The 15,390-nt window shown below is 33.2% G+C and overlaps 1 protein-coding gene across 1 annotated transcript; it reads right to left on the reverse strand.

The window, feature by feature from the left end:
• Window positions 1-7,865: 7,865 nt before the first annotated feature.
• LOC131603315 (acetolactate synthase small subunit 1, chloroplastic-like) lies at window positions 7,866-15,390 on the reverse strand. Its single transcript, XM_058875612.1, has 12 exons — window positions 15,100-15,390; window positions 14,788-15,001; window positions 14,597-14,680; window positions 14,437-14,505; window positions 13,349-13,432; window positions 13,092-13,244; window positions 11,969-12,055; window positions 10,720-10,824; window positions 10,476-10,598; window positions 9,500-9,652; window positions 9,017-9,082; window positions 7,866-8,185 (listed from the first exon to the last, which is right to left on the reverse strand). Exons 1-12 carry the CDS (start codon window positions 15,300-15,302, stop codon window positions 8,102-8,104), a joined length of 1,425 nt encoding a protein of 474 aa, XP_058731595.1. The 5' UTR covers window positions 15,303-15,390; the 3' UTR covers window positions 7,866-8,101.

The following is a 15,390-nucleotide window of genomic DNA, read 5'->3' on the forward strand; positions in this document are numbered from 1 at the left end:
GTTTCTGAGAATATTCAATAAACTTTCAATCTCTTGTTAAAATAAACATAAGTTATGTTTCTGAGAATATACATTTATTTTGGTCAACTTTTGTTTTTTTAACATTGTTAAAACATACTGAGGTTGACGTAATACCTCACTAAAGTATTTGGTCGAGTGTGGAAAACTGAAAAATACATTTAGCTCTACACCTATAAATACAACTGAATAATCTAAAATATTTTTGTCCCAACAAAATATAACCATCAAAATAAGTGGAATATACAAAACATAATACAACCAACAAAAAAACAGCTAGGAGGGAGAAGTAAATTGTTTATATAAGGATATAAGATTTGGAGGCACTAACTTTATAAAGATGAAATGTTTGATTTTGGGATTTTAAACTAGTGGGGACAAAATTGTCTCCAAATGTTTTAGACCATGTATAACTATACTATTATAATAAAATTTTCATTAACCATACTATTATAATAAAAATTTCATAAATTAAACTATATACTGATTTAAGATGAAAATTATATATAATTTTTCATAAATATTTTCTATTAATGTGAATTGTATTTATACTATTATTTCACTTTATAATATTTCATTTGTTTACTGCTTTTTTCTACATATACATTATTTCATAAATTATTTATTTGTTTACTATACTAATTTGTTTACTGCTACTTCATAAATTATTTATTTTATAAAGTTATTTGAATATGAAGTAATACTTATAGTTAATAAATTTTTTTATTTAATATTAATTTTATATATTAACGATATTTTTTTAATTATATAAAGTGCAATTAATATAAACGTTATTTTTTTAAATATATATTAACGTTATTAAATTATTTTTTTATTATAAATTTATTTAAATAATTATATTGTAACTAGTTATATGTAACTATGTATAGTATATATTGTACCTATTTAAGAATTGAAAATAATTATATTGTTCAAATTTGTAACTAATTATATTGTTTAGTTTTAATATGGTGTATCTATATTGTTCAACCTAAAACATGTAGCTCACTTGGTGGGAGTATCCCATTGTAACATACAAGTTAACAAAAAAAAATTAATTTTTTTTTTTTTTAAAGAAAATACAAATTTCCACTTGGAAATTAAAAAAAAATAAAAATACCACGTGTACAACAAATACACAGTCAGCACATTTTTTTGTCCACATAGACAAGATTCTAAGAAGTTTGGCCAAAAAAATGGAATTTAATGATGAAACGTTTTTTTGTTAAGGTATGCCTTAAATTTTTTTAAGTGGGGTAAATCAAAACACGCATATATGACAGGGGTAAAAGTCATTTAACCCTATATATATTAATGCGTATGTCGGATCCCCATGTTCCTTCGATACCTCCTATATTATAAATTAAACCATACACTGATTTAATAAGATAAAAATATCTTATATAAATTATTCAATTATGATCCATAATACAATCAAAATAGAAAATTACAAACCGCAATACTATCTATAATCTATAGTATAAATACTATACTACTACGTATGTCGGATCCCCATGTTCCTTCGTTGCCTCCTATATTACAATGTCGTATGTGTACAAAAGACATCTACAAAGGCCTTTTCAAAAGTGCTTTTCGTAAAGTCTCATTTGTATATACCCACTTGCATAAGATCCATTGTACAATGACATGCACATAACACATCAACGACACGAGCTGCCTAGCCTTCTTCTCCTCTAATATCTTCTGATGAGTTGGCCTAGATGACTCTCCCTCAACATTTGATATCATGTCAAGATGTGACACTCTAAAATATCACTAGACGTAGTCGAATGCACAACTTCATCCGCTAGGAGCTACAACACCTCATGCTTGAACCAATACTAGATGATTAAACAAATCAACATACATGACATCTACATCTCTACAGACCATAATAGGAAGAGCAAATACATAAGGATCTTTTGGAATAATTAACATATACCCGAACTGACACATGAATCACTCAGGTAGATGTGAATATATCAGACATGACCCACAAGTCAAACATCTAGAGTAAAAGTCTATGTCATCTAAGGGATGCGTCTGGCGACGAAGGTTGTACGCGATCAAGAAACACTATGAAAGGCTCGGTCGATTGATTCCATCTGAACGGAAGGAATGCACAAGCACATGGCATATCCTTAGTATAGTGATCAACATATGACCATCCAAGGATGAGTGGAAAGTGCTGGAGGATCCATGTCTTAAAATGGTACAAATGAATTATTAGTAATGACGTAGCACAAGTGTTATGAAATGGTATATAAACACTAGAAGGTTTTTCTAGTGCAAATATATTAATTACCGTCAATAGCGTGCAACTAATTGTCATTTGTTTGGTCTTCTAAAGACAACATTCTGCTAACTTGGAGTATAGGTAAACTAAACAAGCGATCCTTCGGTTGTGCTCATGAATTTGTTCAAAGTCAGCAAGGTATCTGAGGAAAATCACATCCACATAATAGGCACGATCATCCACAAATATGGACTTCCAAACCAAGTACAATAGATATGACCTCAATGCATATGCTCTATGATACATAACTTGTTCATCATCACCATCGGCCTACTCTATTGTAACCAGGTGGTATGCATACAAACTCTCTAGGAATCCAAATCTAGCAAGACACCCTTTAGTATCTTCTATCTCCTTCAGGGAATACTCTGACTCGACTCCCAAATATGTCACCAGCATATACATTGTATCAACTCAATTAATTTTGGAGTGGTCTAATAGTCTTCCCCTGATCGAAATATGTAGCAGACATGACACACCATCCGTTGTGATACACATCTCACCATGTAGAAAATGAAAAGATGACGTCTCATAGTATCATCTCTCAACGAACGCTAAAGCATACCATGATTAATAGTAGTATAATCGGTCATGAATAAATTTCACAACCCAGATAACTGCATGACATCATGAAACCACTACTCATCACAATGCCGAGTCTCAAAATCTTCCAACCATGATTGATGCATTTTAAAGCATTACGAAACTGCAAAAAATACATCATTGTGATAAATTTCAAATATTATAAATAATGTGTTTCAAATAATAAATACGGAAAATTTTTTAACTCTCCATCCCACATGTGCCCGATACAGAGGTAGTAGTGATGTGTCATACGTTCCTCCTCCAAATTCCTCAAGAATTGATAACATGTGCATTAACCTGAATAGGAGAGGCTTTCAGGACAACAACAGGTGACACTTGCCTCCTTAGGGAAGACGAATTGGAAGATGATTGACCCCTAAAAATTGAACCATCCGCATAAAATGAACTAACATTGATCGATGACCGCGAGGGTTGGGCTATTTTCCTGCAAACCGATGCATGCTACCACACTTTCTCGAGTCTCAATCAATTTTGGTTATCAACCATGTTACTTATAATAAAACCAAACAAACAATACAAAGCATAAAGGTATATAAACACTAAAAGATTTTACTGATGCAAATATATTACCGTCGACAGCGTGCAACTAACTAATCATATGTTTGGTCTTCTAAATACAACATTTTGCTAACTTGAAGTATAGGTAAACCAAACAAGCGATCCTTTGGTTGTACTCATAAATTTGTTCAAAGTAAGTGCAGTATCTGAGGTAAATCACATACATATAATAGGCACGACCGTCCCCAAATATGAATGTCTCAACCAAGTACAATAGATAGGACCTCAATGCATATGCTCTATGATACATAACTTGTTCATCATCACCATCCGCCTGCTCTGCCGCAACCAGGTAGTGTGCATACAAACTCTCTAGGAATCCAAATCTAGCAAGACACCCTCTAGTGTCTTATATCTCCTTCAGAGCATACTCTGACTCGACTCCCAAATATGTCACCATCCATCATACATTCTGTATCAACTCAATTAATTTTGGAGTGGTCTAATAGACTTCTCCTGATCGAAATATGTAGCATACATGACACACCATCCACTGTGATAAACATTTCACCGTATGGAAAATGAAAATATGACGTCTCATAGTATCATCTCTCAACGAACGCTAAAGTATACCATGATCAATAGTAGTATAATCGGTTATAAATTAATCTCACAACCCAGATAGCTGCACGATATCATGAAACCACTACTCATCAGACTGTTGAGTCTCAAAATCTTCCGACCATGGTGGATGCATTTTAAAGCATCACGAAACTCCAAAAAATGCATCATTGTCATAAAGTTTAAATATTGTAAAAATTATGTTTCAAATAATAAATACGGAAAAATTTTAACTCTCCGTCCCACATGTGCCCGACAACGTGGTTTGCATACATAATGTAGAAGTGATGTGTTATACGGGCCTCCTCCAAATTCCTCAAGAACGTGTGCATGTATAACATGTGCATCAACTTGGACATGGGAGGCTTTTGGGACAGAAACAGGTGACACTTGCCTCCTAAGGGAAGACGAAGCCGAAGATGCTTGAACCCTAGAAATTGACGCATCCACATAAAATGAACTAACATCAGTCGATGAAATGAACTAACATCAGTCGATGATCGCGATGGTCGGGTTGTTTTCTTGCACATTGGTGCATACTGCAACACTTTCTCGAGTCTCAATCAATTTTGATTATCAACCATGTTACTTATAATTAAACCAGACAAGCAATACAAATCATAAAAAATCAAACTCAGATGAGTGACATTAAAAATCAAACCAAACAATGCAGACAAATAAAATACAAAAAATGCACTTCTGGATTCCTTGAAAATAAAATCTTGAACAAATACAAAACTGCACTTTCATATTTACATGCAACTTAGAAAAAATGCAAATGGCAGAATTGCAAGGAAACCAAAAATGTTAATATCGCATTGTTGAGTAGTACTATCTAACAAACATATTGTTAAGTTATACTATCTAACAAACACATTGCTCAGTTATACTACCTATATATTGATGTATATTACACAAATTAATGTTCCTATTTTGCAATGCATGTATAAAAAATTAAATGTGAAAAACTTGGATTCAAAAACTTATCAAATGTGTAGTTGATGCTGAACACTTCGATTGATTGAATGTTGAGAGTAAAAACATTGAAAGTGACTTGAGAGAGTTTGAGATTTTCCTAATTAATTTTAGATTTTCCGAATTAATTGGGAAAATTCCAATATTTACTATGTTCTAAGGCTTCCGTAGATGAATTTACCGAAAGATTCTGTTTTTGCATCTACTGAACAAAACAACATTAAACAAAAAAAAACGTATTTCCGGAGATGCATCTACGAAAGCACGAGGACAAATTGGTCAATTCGATAGTGCGTAAAAGACTTATAAGATGAAATGAGAAATTGTCTTTATTTGTAACAAACTAAAGTTATTTTTGAGGGAAAAAAACACTCCATTCTACTCATTCAATGATCCTTTCACATATTAAAAAAATTCCATAAATGCAACAGAGATAATAGTACAATTACCTTAAATACAAAATGGTGCAAATAATACTCCCTCCGGTCTCAATTATAAGCAAACATTTAATTTTTAGATTCATTCAACAATCAATGTATTTAGTCTAATAATAGACTAAATACATTAATTGTTGAATGAATCTAAAAATTAAATTTTTGCTTATAAATGAGACCAGAGGGAGTATTAAATTAGATTAGACATTAACAACAACAACAATAATAATAATAATAATAATAATAATAATAATAATAATAATAATAATAATAATAATAATAATAATAATAATAATAATAATAATAATAATAATAATAATAATAATAATAATAATATTGAATTGAAAAAATGTTTATTTTGATTTTATCATCCAATCACCTTAAGAGTTGCTTCCACATATTTATAAAAAATTTAAAATTTTCTTCAAATACAAAAATACATTTTTGGGCGCACCATAAAAAAAAATCTTGAACCGTACTTATGAAATTTATTGTGCTTAAAAACCAGAAATATAAACATAAACAAATGTAGAAAACTAACATAAATTAACATCGATAATTATAGCCCCCAAGGGTTGGTCTAGCGGTGGAGGCTTAGGTTTTGAGAGTGTGCTCCTCTCAAGGTCCACCTGTCCATAGAGAACTTTGTTTTGGATTAAAATGGGGTCCCCGCTAGCGGACGGTGGGTTTGGTCTCTCTTGGATTAATCGGTAGCAAGATCAGATACCAAGATTTCCAAAAAACTATTGAATGTATTCCACATAACAATGAAATCTTCACCCGTCTTTAGCTCAAACCAGTTGAAATGTATCTTGTCTTTGCTTTCAATTGAAGGTATCAATAATATGGCTTCAAAACTCTTTCATTATCTTGATAAAGATTCTCTAGCATTGATTTTAGATCAACAAAACAGGTGATCTCTATGAACCTAAATTGAAGAGGGGGCCTCTTGTCGTTGAAGTAGACAAAAGCAAGATATGCATATCGGGACATTCTGTGTTTTAAAAGTATATTGGAACCCATATTGAGACAAAAGCAAGACATTTTGTGCTAACAAGTATACTGGAACCCATATTTATCAATGTTTTAATACTCATACCGACACAACCAGTTTAACAGATTAGACTGTGAATCAGAAGGTAAGGCGGACTGAAAAGATCAAAAGACCTAATATGCAATGTAAGTGGAAATCAATGTGAATCGCCAGTTCAACGATCAAACCAGTGAATCGATGGGTGTGTTTGAGCTGACAAATTGTATGTTTTATTTTTACATTATATAAATTTGTTTATTGAATTTCTTGTGTTCTTAAGTTTGATTACGGCGTATGTATTGAAAATTTGTTTAAATTTTATATAATTTTTTTAAGGATTTCATTCATAATTTCATATCAATTAAGAATTTTGTATTTTTATGCATTAGATACACAATCAGGGGTCGGAACAGTGACTCACCGGTCTGACAAATTATTCATTATCCATTAATCCAATATCTTAACCGGACTGATCACTGGTCCGAGCTTAAAATTTTAGATCGTTATGAACCTTAAAATCTCAATCATTTCTCAGAGGATATTCTGAAGACGTACTTCTGAATGCACCCTGTTTTGTTATTAAACATGTATTTTCAAATAAACCTTTACTAATATTTTTTTTAAGAATATGAGGTGAGTCTGTTGATGCATTTTCGAACAAACCTCTATTAGTATTTTAAAAAAAAATGAATGCATTTAAAAATGTATTTCCGAATTCAACCGTAACTGTTCAAGCAAAACATGTTATAGAAACAAAATCAGTTATGAAAAATTTAGAAAACGAAAATATACATCAAAATCAAAATGTATGAAAACCTATACAATTTACATAGTTAATATCAATCCAACATTACATACAAAACATGTGTCACCACCTAAATATATTATTAGATAAAAAAAATTAAAATGAATCAAAACATGTGTCACAAATTCACAACTAAATCTATATCTGTAGGTGATTTCACCTTTCACTTTTGTTTATTTGATTCTCTTTCAATTTCACTCTACTTGATTAATTTTTCCATATTATTCCATTGAAAAGGTTCGCCCAAAGATATACTTCTTGACTAATTTTTGGATAAATAAAGGGTGTCTTAATTAGAACGTGTTTTGGTGTGAATTAAGTGCATCCGAAAAATATGTACTTTCAGAATTAAGAGAATATTTTCAAACTTCATTAGGGTGTTTTTCCACCACTAGTGTGGGAGACATAATCGCGTATGTTTTCAAGAAACAACCCCACTATAGTCAGGCCAATATGTAGGTTAATGGGAACTCAGATTCATTTACAAATTATCATACGTATTATGAGCCATTTCCCCAGTTGGATGAACACCAGCTAACCGTGCTTCTTCCAAAAACAAATTTAAAACGACCGAAAAGGTAAGGGAAATGAAGTTTTTTTTTTTTTTTTATGAAAGAAATATCCAAGATGGAATTCGAAGCCTAGAACTGATTAAAGAGTCTATAGCTACAGAGTATAGATAGTATAATCATTTGCAAATCACTAAAACTCAACATTATAGTTATAGAAGGCCAAAATACAAGCAAGCACAGCATAAGTTAAAGCTCTACAAGCCGAAAAAACTGAGCCCTCCCTTGTCCAGAAGAAGAACTTAATTACATAGGAAAAGCATATCCACGCAGGTACTTGGAGTCCACTCCTGATTCCCGGGCCAGTGCTATACGCCCAGTTCGTGCCACCTGAAACAAAAGAAGAAACACCATTGAGGTACATGATAGGAAGTTAAGAGCATTGGTTTACAGGTGCTACTCTGGCAGGGGCAGCACCAAACTATTGATCCAACCCATCATGGGATTGCCTGTTTATAGACCCGCTAAGCATTGTTAATGTAATAGTTGATGCAAACAGAAAATGTCTTTTCTTCTGACAATTAAAGGGTGTATTATGGGGTTGCAATTTTAATAAGTAATATCGCACTTGTTCTCAAGGGTGTTAAAACCCCAACCTCCTGGAAGAAGGCATATATAGGATATCAAACACAACACAATATAGCAAGGATAGTGAAGCACAATTTTATGGACGCATTTTTCTACAGTAAACAAGTGTATTAATTCAGACAGTATCCTGATGACAAACTATAATTAAAGTAGATGCAGCCTTACTTGTTATGGTGACAAATTCATTTAGAGAAGCTTTAATTGCAAATATTGTTTTCACATTAAATTTTCTGTTTCTATAAAAACTTGAGAAAAAAGATGACTGTTTGGTAATAAAAAATGACTCTCAAAGTAAATGGCCCTTGTTCTCCCTTTCTTTTCTTTACCAAAACCTTCCATCCAAATATAAATGGCCCTTGTTCTCCCTTTTTTTCTTTACCAAAACCCTCCATCCAAACATATCCTAAGTAAACCATGTTAGGAAGAACTAACAAATACAAAAAGGAAGCAATTGCATCCAGTGTGACACTGAAAATATATGGAATCATTTTTGTTTATCGGGGGCAATGAAATAGAGTAAACAGTCGCAACAAAATATCTATCAGATATGTGAGAAAGATTAATAAAACAGACCTCACAAATGCCATATGGTTCTAACAATCTTTGCAATGCAACCATCTTGTCCAGATCTCCAGTAAGCTGACATAGGAGCATATTACTTAGTTCCAGAAACAACTTTAAAATATTAATGGATCCGTGGATCCAGAGTCAGTACTTGGATAATTTCATCTATATTTATCGCAGAAGTATGAAATGCTTCAATGCAAACTAACGAGAATTAAAAAAAAAGTTGAAATCAAGTTCCCTATTCTTCTGATTATCCTAACCATATCAAGTAAAAAAAACTTCTACTATGTAAAACGGAACCCTGATGCTGTAAACTCCTACCATGTAAACGGTCAAGGAAAGGGTTGGACTCAAACATGTGACTAAATATTGTATTTGTACAACAATTTTTCCCTACACTAAACTGGTTTTGGTGCAACTTGTGCGTGTGTGTGGGTGTGCTCATGTTCGTGTGTGTGTGTGCTGTTGAAAAAGCTACATTGACTTTACCTCTAGGGTTATAGTATGATCGGACACATCAACAGCTCTAGCCCTGAAAATGCTGGCAATATCAAGAACATCACGTCGTGCGGCAGCATTTACAGCAATCTTTATTAACATCAACTCTCTCTCAGCAAAAGGCAAGTGGGTTATATCTTGGACCTGGAAAAGTAGGTCAAGCGTTATTGCACTATATGCGTCAATGAAGTTCTGAATGATAAAGTACAAAGCAAGACAAAAATGTATTTGTTGAGAAGATATTTTATAGCTTCTTGGGTTGATGTTCCTGAATAAGATTAATCATGAAGGTCAGCACACTAAAACACTAGTTAGTTTCATTAACAGGAGGCAATATATGTTTTCAAATTTTCTTAATAGAAAGACCGCTCAAATATTGAACTGCGAGTCGTGACTCATCAATTTCGTTACTATGGGTCGCCAAATCCTAATAAAGGCTTCCAACACAAATGTCCTGTTGTGGTCAGGTGGATAAACAGAGAAAAACAAAGAACTTTATGTGGTTTGACCTAGAGTATACTATAGACCTATGTCCATAGGCATCAACAAGAAAAAAGTCACAATCAATGAAGATTACAAGGATTAGCCATTCCACACTCAAATTCTAAAACCAATTCACCTAAATGAATCCTCACTGTCACTGAGAATTAACTACTGACTTTACAATATAATAGGATCATGCCCCGTGAAATGACAGAACAGGGACCATTCAACTTGTCATCCTGTTTCCCCATAAATCTCCTTGAAAAAGCTTAGTTGGTTCGTATTTGTAAACGTCTCTTATTGATTAACTTGTGGTCGGGATGTTTCCCATATGTTCATTTTTTATTCTATCATGACAATGGTGGAGATCGGCACTTAAAATGCTAGAGAACTCTACAGCCAGTAATACTAGAAAGCATAAAAACTAAAAGCAAACAGTTCATTTTTTGGGCATGATGCATTTAATTTGGTAGAGATATTGAACCTTATGCAGATCCACTAACTTATAGAGTTGCTGCACCAACTTGCTGATTGACTCATCTGTACCAGGAACCACAGTTGTAAGCCGTGAAATTCCTTCAATTTCTGAATGTCCTACAGCTAAACTCTGAAAATAAAAGAGAGCACATTCAAGCAACCGAAATATCGGAGAAATTAAAATGGTGAGAATTGTGTTTATACAATTTTACACAAACATCATAGTGAAAAACAGCAGTGAAGAAGCAAACCTGAATGTTATAGCCCCTTCTCGCAAAGACCCCGGTAACGATGTTCAAAACTCCGGGAGCATCGTTCACAAGCATGGATAAAGTGTGTGATCGAATTCCGCTAGTCTAAAGGCATTATCCCAACGATTAGGAAATATCATGCAAATCAATGAAAATGACTCCCTCCGTTCCTTTTTAATTGTCACTTTTTGAAAAAAATTATGTTTTTTTTTAATTGTCACTTTCAAAGTTCAATGTAGTAATGATTATTTTGTCAAAATTACCCCAAATATTTATTATGGAGAGAGAGAAAAAGTAAATTAAAATAATGAATAGTTAAAGGTATTATAGGTAAAATGAAAGTTATTGTCTAAAAAGTAACAATAATTATTACATTAATTGGTAATAAAATATTCACACAATAAGTAGAAATTGCACAAAGCAAAACGTTGTTAGTGAAATACAAACTTCAGCAGTAAAAGATTTTTAACTTATTACAAATAAAAACTTAGAACTGTGTTGAATATGCTTTATTTATAGCATGCAGTGAGACCATTCAGAATAATGTTTATTTCACATGATACAATTTCACACAAAAAAATTAATATTTGGTGGCTTGAGCCAAAATTGACCGTTTGTAAACCCTCCTCAGTCTGAGTAAAAGTGATGGCACAAACACACGCGAACCCTCCTCCATATGAGTAAAAATTGACTTTGAGCCAACTCACTTTTAAACAATTTTTAAATGCTAACCCAAACAGACATCTAAAAGAATAACATTCCTAAGCTATGAGAAGTTCAACCAGAAAGGGAAAAGAAACAGAATGAATAAGCTAGCATTTCTAAATCTCTAAGAAGAGCATCAGACACAGTTTTTATCTTATCCTCCCATAAGAATACAAGTATATGAAACCTTGATACCCACATGAGACATGTTAAAGCCGTTGTTAGCTAATTAATCTTATTTTAAGTATTTTAATGGCTAGAAATAATGTGAAGTGTTCTAAAATTGCAAATTTGACCTCAACATGACCAACTATGAGCATAGTGTACAAGACTCCTGTCATGGTAAATAATACTACTAACTATACAACTTGACAAATAATTTCAAATGCATAAGCAAAAAAATCAAATAGAAATGTCATTTTTCTATAATAAAAAAAAGGGTTAAAGAACACTAGCAAGAGCCTGCAAATAAGGATTACAATGCATTACAAGAAAACATAAAAAGGGGACATTTAAGAACAATATAAGACTTTAAACCACTTACATCTTCATCATGGAGAAAACCCCATTGGGCGTCAAGTACTTGATTGACTGTAAAACTGTCTGAAGGCTCTATAGGATAAACATCTCCCTTCATACAAACAAACATTTCAAAAGAAACGATAAGGTCAGAGACTAGATCGGAATATAAATATACTATTTGCTAAGGACCGAATAAATCAAGTACATAAGGGACATAAAATATTGACCATGTTGATAATGAAATGCATTCAGGTCACTGTTAGCATCATTCTGTGAAATAGTTAAAAAAATTGTTTATCTTCTAGTTGGTCATAAAAGTTTTATCGAACACTAAAAAATAAAAACAGTTGATGAGCAAAGACAATAAAAATTCAACAAGAATATACTTTGTTGCTCGAGTGACCTAGAACATATCACTGAATTTCTACCACGGCCTGACAAGTGGCAAGAATGAAATAACTGCTTTGAAATCTGGTACTAAAGGGAAGCTGGAGACAAAGAATGAAAAGCATTATATGGATAATGAGCAAAAATAAAAACCATAGACAACTCACAGTCAATATGAGTGATCTAAAGGCCTCGTAGACAAAAATAATTGTGGGAGATAAAATATTCTCACAAATAGAGAAAAAAGACACAGCAAAAAATACCAAAAAAAATGAGAATATAGAAAGGCTGGGCAGCCAGCAAAGGTGCATGTTAGAAATCACAACTCAGCTTAAAATGGCAATTAGCAGAATACCAAAGGGAAGACCTAAACAGAGTTTTATTTCATAACAAGCTAATGGAAAAAAGGTTGCAATCATAAAGGCAAGATTGTTGTTACTTAGATGCACAAAAGAATTGCATAAACGGCAGACTACCATAAAACTTCAGCCTTAGTATGATCAATCATCAATTAAATTATCAAATGCTATTCTAAAGTAGAAGGGATAAATGATGGTCAATAATAAGGATCATTAGCTGAAATCTGAACGTCAGGTCTACATAAGCGTTGAAACTATTGTTCACTAGCGTTGAAACTATTAAAACCTAACATTTTTAATAGGACTTTTTTAAAGTAAAATGTATTTAAAATTTGAATTGTTTCAAAATATAGGTGAAAATACGGAAATGGTAGGATTATAGAGTATGTAAGATCATACCCCCACAGGCATATCAGTTTTGTCAACAGGATTCACGCTTTTCTTTCCAACAAGGGCATTAATAGCTGTTTTTTCTTCAAGATCTGGATACGAAGCAGCCGAATACCGCCAAAATGGGGCAGATGCACCCATCTTTTCCCTTCTTAATGCAATCTAAGTATAGTTAATTCATCAGATTAGTAAATTATGAATGAGAAAGTGGACAACATAAAAAAGAGTTGTGGTATTTTCTTAGGTACTCAGTTGGGCTTTCGAACCTTTCCAGTTCTAGCTATTTCTTTAATTCCAAACTTGCTAAAAATTGTTTGAACTGCTACCATCTTCCCTGGGTCTCCAGTAACCTGTAACATATACCACGGAATGACTCACTTGAAGTTACCATGTTATTGTATCACCGAATTACAAAATGGTAATGATGATGTCTAGATTACTTTTGAAAGAAAAATATGAAACTAAACACATGAGTAAATATGGTTGACGGTTGAATATATCCCACTCTTATCAGCACATTTTTTATTCCCAGTGTAATTTAACGACAAACGAAATCATATTCATATTCATATAAAGAATGAAAGACAAGAAATCAACCAAACAATATTGTAAAAACAGCCAGCCCAGCAACAATACAGTCATACTCCTACCTTAGTGTCTTAAGGATACAATTTGTATACATGAGATGAAAGGATGACTACATTAACATGTATCTTCTCAAGATGAGTCACTCACAAGGCACTGTACTACATTGTAGTAATGCAATTTTTTAATCCAATATGAGTAATTACCTTAGCAACAAACAACAATGATAAGTTTCCCTATTTATAAAAAAATAAATGATTTCCCCTTTTCCAAATGTCACTGAATTAATTGGGAAGCCCACAGCCAATGAGCAATCATAACCACAAAAATAAAGACCCAGCAGCTACAATCCAGAACTTTGATGATGGTAATATAGTGACTCTGGATCCTATTCATATATACCTAAATTAAATGTGCTCTTAAAAGGACACAAACATAGCTAGGTTCAAAAAAGAGAATTTTATAGAGATATTAGGATCTAAAAGAGAAAACAATCGCAGCTTTTTATATCAACTTGTAACTTACTGTCATAAACTAATAGAGAAATCAACAAAATCAAATATGCATTGGAAAAAAGACAGGCAAAAGAGGTTGATAAATATGATAGTTGTTGATCATGGAGCCTATACATGAAATGCATACAAAGCACAAAGCAGACTTCATTTAAAATTAGTTTTACAGGTTGCATAATGCATATACATGGAAAAGATGCACTAAAACTTGATACTAACTAATGACTAAAACACATCCAAATATGACCAACAGTTACCTCAATCGTCACAGAACCTTCCGAGATGTCCACAATCTTAGCTCTGAAGGTGTCCACTAACCACTTAATCTGTGAATTCTCAGCAAAAAAAAACCGGTAACGAGAAGTAAACAATGCACATGTCCAAATCCAAGCAAACAAGAACGAGATAAGCGCGTACCTCGGCACGGTTTTGGTTATCTACATGCACTTTTATGAGCATCAATTCACGTTCCACCTGAGGTTCATTGGAAAGATCTTCTACCTAGTCCAAAAATCACAAAACAAGCATAAATGATAAACCCTCAGATTAATCTTCAACCTACAAAAAATAATATTATAATAATCGCATGCGAAAGGTGAAAGTGAAACCTTCAAAACATTGACAAGCTTCTGAAGCTGCTCAACAACTTGACGAAGAACGTTATCAGTTCCAGAAACAACAATGGAGAAAAGAGCCCTATCTTGATTAAGACCAACAGCAAGCGACTCAATGTTGTATCCTCTTCTCGCGAAAACTCCAGCGATTCGGTTAATCATTCCACTCTCATCGCCAACGAAAACCGAAATCATGTGTCGCCGAACTCTGCATTACAATTCATTCATCGTGCATTATAGTTAAAAAATCAGAATACTAATCGAATAACGCGGTAATATGAAGAAAAAATTGAGTAGAAGACTTGCTTTGATCGGGAAGGGGGAGGAGGGAGACCGTTGGGGGAAACGGTTGTGTCACCGGAAGTAGCGGCGGAGAGGATGAGTTTGTTGCGGCGGGAGGTGGATGTTGAAACGGAAGGCGGGAAAGAGAGAGTGGTTGAAGTTTGTTGGAGTGGAAAGGGGGAATGGAGGAATTTGAAGATTTGAATTGGAGTTAGTGTGGCGGCCATGGTGATGGTGCAGAGAAGAGAAGAGAAGAAAGTTGAAGTGAAAAAACTGTGGTCAGTGCTGTGGCTGCGCTTTCTTCTTCTACTAGTT

Source organism: Vicia villosa, linkage group LG5, assembly GCF_029867415.1.
Source record: "Vicia villosa cultivar HV-30 ecotype Madison, WI linkage group LG5, Vvil1.0, whole genome shotgun sequence".
In the NCBI taxonomy this organism is placed as follows: Eukaryota; Viridiplantae; Streptophyta; class Magnoliopsida; order Fabales; family Fabaceae; genus Vicia; species Vicia villosa.

Coding starts and splice junctions, on each gene's coding strand:
- LOC131603315 (XM_058875612.1), bottom strand. CDS start 15,302: ATGGCCGCCACACTAACTCCAATTCAAATCTTCAAATTCCTCCATTCC. Junction 13,433..14,436: donor AAGGTTCTGTGACGATTGAG/GTAACTGTTGGT, acceptor TATATGTTACAG/GTTACTGGAGACCCAGGGAA. Junction 10,825..11,968: donor GTTTTCTCCATGATGAAGAT/GTAAGTGGTTTA, acceptor TAATGCCTTTAG/ACTAGCGGAATTCGATCACA.